At 41.0% G+C, this 6,775-nt stretch overlaps 1 protein-coding gene across 1 annotated transcript; it reads left to right on the top strand.

Moving 5' to 3' along the window:
- Positions 1 to 1,479: 1,479 nt before the first annotated feature.
- On the top strand, positions 1,480 to 4,635 carry LOC103404088 (uncharacterized). The gene is made up of 6 exons (XM_070815894.1): positions 1,480 to 2,333; positions 2,416 to 2,474; positions 2,831 to 2,900; positions 3,020 to 3,145; positions 3,270 to 3,398; positions 4,068 to 4,635. The coding sequence occupies exons 1-6, from the start codon at positions 1,557 to 1,559 to the stop codon at positions 4,527 to 4,529; spliced, it is 1,623 nt and encodes a 540-aa protein (XP_070671995.1). The 5' UTR covers positions 1,480 to 1,556; the 3' UTR covers positions 4,530 to 4,635.
- Positions 4,636 to 6,775: the final 2,140 nt, after the last annotated feature.

Below are 6,775 nucleotides of genomic sequence, written 5' to 3'. Positions count from 1 at the left end.
CATATGGCTTGCTAATTTAACTAATTAAACGCATTAAATGCTAATTTAACTAATTGGTTTATACCAAATAAGGCTCCAAGCACACACGTTTGACTAAACATTAAAGGAAATAATCGAAACTTTTTCATCTCACCAAGTTGGCCATCAAGACACAAAATCATGTAATTTCTTTCATTCAAGTGCAAACCATCACAAGAAAATGTAGTCCTCGGTTCAAAATGAACAGCACAATTTACACTCATCAAGATACATTTGAGATAAAAAAAATGGTGTATAAGTTCATAACTTCATATCATATTTCAGAAAATCTCCTTTTTAAACGCATTAAATACTTAATTTTAAGTGATAGTGGAGTCCACGTGACACATCATAAGTGGAAAATGTGAAAGGTATTTTGTACATGTTAGAATATGAGAGGACAAAAAGTTTGTTATGTCCAACTTCTAAGTTATTTTAAAACATAGGCCTAATCGGATAAATGGTCCCCGTGGTCATAAGGTATTCGGATAATAGCCCCTGTGGTAAAAAAATTCAGATTTAAACCCCTGTGGTCTAAATCTGTTAGGATTTATGCCCTTCTGTTAAATAATGCTGACGTGGCTGCCACGTGGCTGCCATGTGGCAAAAATAATAATTTTTTATTTTAAAAACCTGAATTTTTACAAAAAAAAAAAAAAAAAAAAAAACCAGATCTGCGAAGAAGAAGAAGGAAAAGGGAGAGGGAGGAGGGTCGCGCGAGGGCTCCGGCGAGGGGGGAGCTGGTCTCCGACGGGAAGAAGAAGAAAGAAGAAGAAGAAGAAGGAAGAGAGACCGGCGGGAAGAAGAAGAAGAAGGAAGAAGGACCGGCGGGAAGAAGAAGAAGAAGGAAGAGAGACCGGCGGGAAGAAGAAGAAGAAGGAAGAAGGAGAGGGAGGAGGGTCGCGCGCGGGGAGAGGGCTCCGGCGGGGGGGGAGCTAGTCTCCGGCGGGGGGGGGAGCTAGTCTCCGGCGGGAAGAAGAAGAAGAAGTCCGGCGGGGTGGGGGAACGGGCGGAGGGCGGGGGGCGGGGGAAGGGGGGAGCTTCTGCGTTTTTTTTTTTTTTTTTTTTTTTGTAAAAATTCAGGTTTTGAAAAAAAAATTAAAAATTATTATTTTTGCCACGTGGCAGACATTTGGCAGCCACGTGGCATATATGTGGCAGCCACATCAACATTATTTAACAGAAGGGCATAAATCCTAACAGACTTATACCACAGGGGTTTAAATCCTAACAGACTTAGACCACAGGGGTTTAAATCCGAATTTTTTTACCACAAGGGCTATCATCCGAATACCTTATGACCACGGGGACCATTTATCCGATTAGGCCTAAAACATAACGATGTTCTGGATACACTAAAAATCTCTCGAGAAAATAGTACAGTTTTGTCTTTGGGCCCATTTGATCTCTGAGCCCACCAAGGTCTGAAATTGAAGTTGATCCGGCCCACTGTGTTTGCAACCGCTTCCAAACGCTCCCTCCTGATTCCTGTAAGAAAAGAGGACTCTAGGGTTTCGAATTCCTTCAAACCAAATACAATGGGTAGGAAGAAACCCAAGGAGCCAGAAAGCGACGCCGTTTCAGCAGCTCAGTCCGACGTCTTCAAGACCCTGTTCGGCGACTCCGTCAGCCACGACGCCGCCCCTGCCATCTTCTCTGACAGCAACCCCTTCAGGAGGAAGAACAAGGAACCCGACCAAGGGTTTGTTGCCCCTTCGGCTGAACCTGCTGAAAACATCAATTATGTCGAGCCTGAAAACAATGGCGATGACGGTGACGGTGACGTGAAGAAGCGGAAGAGGAGGAGCAAAGAGAAAGCGGCTTCCGGTTCGCTTAACGAAGAAGTTTCAGAGGGTCCTGTGGAGTTGGAGGGCAGAAAAACGAAGAAAAAGAAGCTGCTGGAAACGCCCGATTCTGAAAACCCTAATTTGGGTTCTGAGTTTGAAGGGGTGTCAAGACAGGAAAGTGATGAAGCCTCGGAGAAAGGGAATGCCCCGGCGAAGAAGAAGGATGGGAAGAAGAGGAAAAGGGATGAGGTTGAGAGGGAATATGAGGTGAAGAAGTATGGGGTGAAGGAGGGTGAGGAGGATGGGGACAAGGAGGAGAAGAGGACTGTTGGGGAGAAGAGGAAGACAGTGGATAACCCAGCTGATATGTTGGTTTCGACCGAAGGTTTTGATGACGAGAGCAAGCTATTGAGGACTGTTTTTGTTGGAAATTTGCCCTTGAAGGTCAAGAAGAAGGCTTTGATGAAGGAGTTCACTAAGTTTGGAGAGGTGGAGTCGGTGAGGATTCGCTCCGTGCCAATCTTGGATGTGAGTACTTTGTGTTCGCCTGTTTTGAGATTAAATATATTGTTTTGTTACTGGTTTATACATTTTTTTTCTTTTTGTTCAGACGAAAAGACCCAGAAAGGGAGCAATACTCACCAAGCAAATCCACGATAAAGCTGACAGGTAATCACTTCGCGCTCACATGACCAGTTGGTTTTAGGAACTGCTTGTTGTATTTATAAACGTTTTTAAGCACGTAAGGTCCTGTTTATAATTTACCATCAGATTTGGGTAGGGGTATAGGCTTCTAGCTGTTCTATTGTAATCTATCATAGCTCAAATAAAATCTTACCGTGGAAGATTGACCCCCTTATTCACCAATGCATTTAGGTTGTCAGGGATTTACATTTCGTGTGACTTTAAGTTGTTAAAAACATGTAAAATGATTTAGATAATAGACTTTTGATGCTTGTTGGCAAGAAAATTTCAAATTTAAAAAATTTATGATTGCCTTTGAGATAATAGACTTTGTGTTGCAGCGTTAATGCCTACGTTGTTTTCAAAACGGAGGAATCGGCACAGACTTCCTTGTCCAATAACATGGCTGTGGTATGTTATTCTCATGAAGTTGGCTGATTTATATCATTCTGCATAAGCTGTTTCTTATCATAAAGCTGAAGTGTTAATCTTGTGCCTTGACTTATTAATTATTATGCATGTTGATGTAGGTTGAAGGACATCATATCCGTGTTGACAGGGCATGCCCACCTCGTAAGAAGCTGAAAGGGGAGAGTGCTACTGTTTACGATCACACGAGAACTGTTTTTGTGGGTAACCTTCCATTTGATGTGAAGGTGAATTACTCTGCTAGGATTTATTATTATTATTATTTCTCTTTGTAACTTTTCCCCGCTCAATTTGACAATTTTTATTTATATTAGTTGCAATAAGTGGATAACAATTTCTTTTCTTTTGCAGGATGAAGAAGTTTATCAGTTGTTTTGTGGTATCAACAATCTCGGTTCCAGTGTTGAAGCTATTCGCATAATCAGGGATCCTAACTATGGTATCGGAAAGGGCATTGCTTATGTTTTGTTTAGAACAAGGGTATGTTATTTTCACCAACACTTATCGAACCCCATTTGCAATCGATATTTCTTTGTAACAATGTCATGCCTTTTGAACTCAGATATGTGGTTGTTTAATTGATTCTTTTCACTTTCTTGGATGCTGTGCTGTACTCGTTTAGTGAGAGTCCTCGTGGGGATGTTGATTTGACACCCAGTTGTCTCCTAGGACATATGTGAAACATTTTTCCTTTAACCCTAAAATTATGAATTTGTAACCATGGTAGCTGGCAAGTATACGATGACGTTAATTAAGCAAAAGAATGACTCTGATCAATTCTTGAACTATGCATAGTGGCTGCTAAGTGTCTGCTGCCGCCGTTATCTTTATTTGCTTTGTCTTAAAGTTGTACTCAGGAGAGAAATATGGAATTGTTGCCACAGTAGTTTCTGTGACTGTATGATTGTATTTTATTCGGAACATTCTTGTAGCATAAATATTTTACTTCAAAATTAAGGTTGAATGTGTGGTATTGAATACGTGCATAGTTGACTAGACTAAATAAATCATATTGTTTGCTGTATGGAGTGCCATAGTCATGTAAACTCTGTAGCTGAATTTGTATATGCTGTAGTTTCTCAAGGTACACCTGTTTCAATGTATTATCTTATCCAGTATCTTCTGTTGTCTGTCTATTTGGCCATCCAGGAAGCTGCAAATTTGGTTGTTAAGAGGCGAAACTTGAAGCTTGGGGATCGGGAGCTCAGGCTGTCTCATGCAAAACCAGAGTCAACCCCAACGAAGAGAAAGAACCCCTCATCTGCACCAGAAGCTAAGTCTTCAGCCAAAAAGCGAGCTGTGGACTCAAGGAGTCCAGATTTTAACAAGTCTAGTTCAAAAGCATCTTACCAGGGCCTGCGTGCTGGTAAGCCTGGTGTCCAAAAGAAGTTTAATGCAAAAGGCAGTAGACCAGATAAGTTTGAATCAAGATCCCCTAGTGGAGTGAAGCCGAAAGAGCGTAAAGATAAAAGACCTTCTGTTGCTGCGAGAAAGGCTAAAGAAGTACTGAAAGGTGGTGCTGCATCAAAACAAACAGGTACAAAGCGTAAGCTGGATAGCCGGAGTCCAGATAGCTCCCAGCAGAAAAAGAAATTCAAGAAATTTAGGTAGGAATACACGAAATGTGTACCCTTTCCAAATTTGTATTTCTTGTACAAGTCAGAGATTGTCAAATTGATTATATTGTTTTACTTGGTTATTCAGATTTTATTTTCCTTGGACTGGTTCCCAATCTATTGATAGATACATGGATTACAATGAGGTTTATCCGTGGTAATAAAGAGATTGGAAGAGAGGAGTGGTTAAGAGCACCAGACAATCCATTCTCCGTAAGCATCTTCAACACCGACTTGTAATTTAAGTGGTTAAGAGCATTTGAAGTCCTAGGATTGATTTTGCCCTCTTCACCGTCACTTGTATACTTGAAACGGCTTATTTGTAGCCGTGCTCTTGTGCTCTACAATCTACACAAAGCCACTTCGACCCTTGCACTATTTTCAATCTCACTTTATTCGCTCAACTCATCATTTCTATCCGATATTACCTAGGGGTGGGCGCGGTGCGATTCGGTGCGGTTTCGAGTAAAACCGCAACCGAAACCGAAACTTTTTGCTATGCGGTTTTGAAGCCAAAACCGAAATGAAACCAAACCGTTTGGTTCAGTTTAGTACGGTTTCAAATGGTTTCGGTTTGGTTTTTGAGAAAAAAATGTACAATTTAAAATATATATCTATTTATGCATAAGACGGTCTTATTTTCCTCATATTAATTAATGAACATGTAGCAAAAACAGCAACAACAATGCAGCAAAAAACAGTGGCAAAACAATGCTCCATGCAATTTCCCTATGCTATTCTTAAAAGTGAGTTTGTTTCCGTAGTATTACAATATGTTCTTATGAAAGACTACATACGCAGCGTGCAATCCCGGGATAGCAAGTCAATCATCTACCTTAAACACATTACAAATATTAAGCTGCTATGAAATCATTAATTGGGCCACTAGCTACTCTTTCTGGTGGCTACTAGTCTAGCATTTTCTGGTGCCTTTGAAGCCAAGAATAAAAAAGGTCGTACCCAGTGCACAAGGCTCCCGCTTTAAGCAGGGTCTGGGAGAGGTGAATGTCGGCTAGCCTTACCCCCATTTATGGAGAGGCTGCTCCCAAGTCTCGAACCCGAGACCTACCACTCATGGGCGAAGGCACTTGCCATCGCACCAAGTGCGACCTCTCTTTGAAGCCAAGAATGCTATCAGAATTATTGAAGCCATGCGATGATCAAGGACTACACTTGAATGATGAACTTAGAATATGGTGTGATCCGAATTCCAAAGGATTGCAAAGAATGAGGCAGTTAGGCTGTCACCATGGATATGTCAGAGGGGCATGACATGAGCTAGAGGTTGTGCAGATTGTACTGCGTAATACTGATCAATACAAAGATTATGCGTTGTGCAGGAGGTAAACTTTGATAGGGGTTTTCATGACATTGTGAAGAAGATCAAGCCTTGATCTGGTAAGTCTTTGACAATAGAATTTATACTAAGATGATACAATAAACTAATTTAAAACAGAGAGACAACATTATTTTGATCTTAAAACATAATATTTAATATATGGTGCGGTTTTGGTTTCGGTTTCGGTGCGGTTTTGAAAACCCAAAACCGAAACCAAACCGTTTTCTTTGCCGCAGTTCGGTTTCGAAACCGAAACCATTTCAAAACCGCAAAACCAAACCGTTCGGTGTGGTCCAATTCGATTCGTGTTTCGGTTTCGGTTTTCGGTTCCAAGTGCCCAACCCTAATATTACCCCAATTCTTCAATTGGGTCGAGAGAAACGTTAACTTCATTAACTATGGGGCTCTTTGGTCTTTTAATAAGTGAATATATGGATATGTTAAAGAAATTTTAAGTCTTAATGCAATGCAAGTGACCCTCTTATCACAGTAGTGGAGAGGAATGTTGTCCTTGCATCATGACGTGAGTTCAGACTCGCCAACGGCTAATCTAACAATATATATCGTTTGACAAAAAAAACAAAAAGTATGTCTTAATGACTTTATTGGGTTATTGGGATATCGAGTCATTTAGAGATGCCGATGCGGTAATTTGGTTTTGGATTTTTGTTTGTCATGATAAGGTGATTTTTGCGGTTTCAGATGTTGCAAATAGAACAAACCAACGAGCCCCTGCACGCCGCTGCTGCCGCCACCTCCGAGACAGTCACCATAAGACTTGCATCAAACGTTTCAATTTGTACTTCCAGGCTTCATTCTAATGCATCCTCGTTATCAGAAAAAGTAATATTCGTTCCCAAAGATGACTTGTTTGAGCTCCCAAGCCTAAGCCTGCAATTCTA

This window comes from Malus domestica, chromosome 16 (genome assembly GCF_042453785.1).
Source record: "Malus domestica chromosome 16, GDT2T_hap1".
Lineage (NCBI taxonomy): Eukaryota > Viridiplantae > Streptophyta > Magnoliopsida > Rosales > Rosaceae > Malus > Malus domestica.
Note: the sequence above shows the minus strand (reverse complement) of the source record. Positions and strands in the feature narration are given on the sequence as shown.

Coding starts and splice junctions, on each gene's coding strand:
- LOC103404088 (XM_070815894.1), top strand. CDS start 1,557: ATGGGTAGGAAGAAACCCAAGGAGCCAGAAAGCGACGCCGTTTCAGCA. Junction 2,334..2,415: donor GCTCCGTGCCAATCTTGGAT/GTGAGTACTTTG, acceptor CTTTTTGTTCAG/ACGAAAAGACCCAGAAAGGG. Junction 3,146..3,269: donor ACCTTCCATTTGATGTGAAG/GTGAATTACTCT, acceptor TTTCTTTTGCAG/GATGAAGAAGTTTATCAGTT.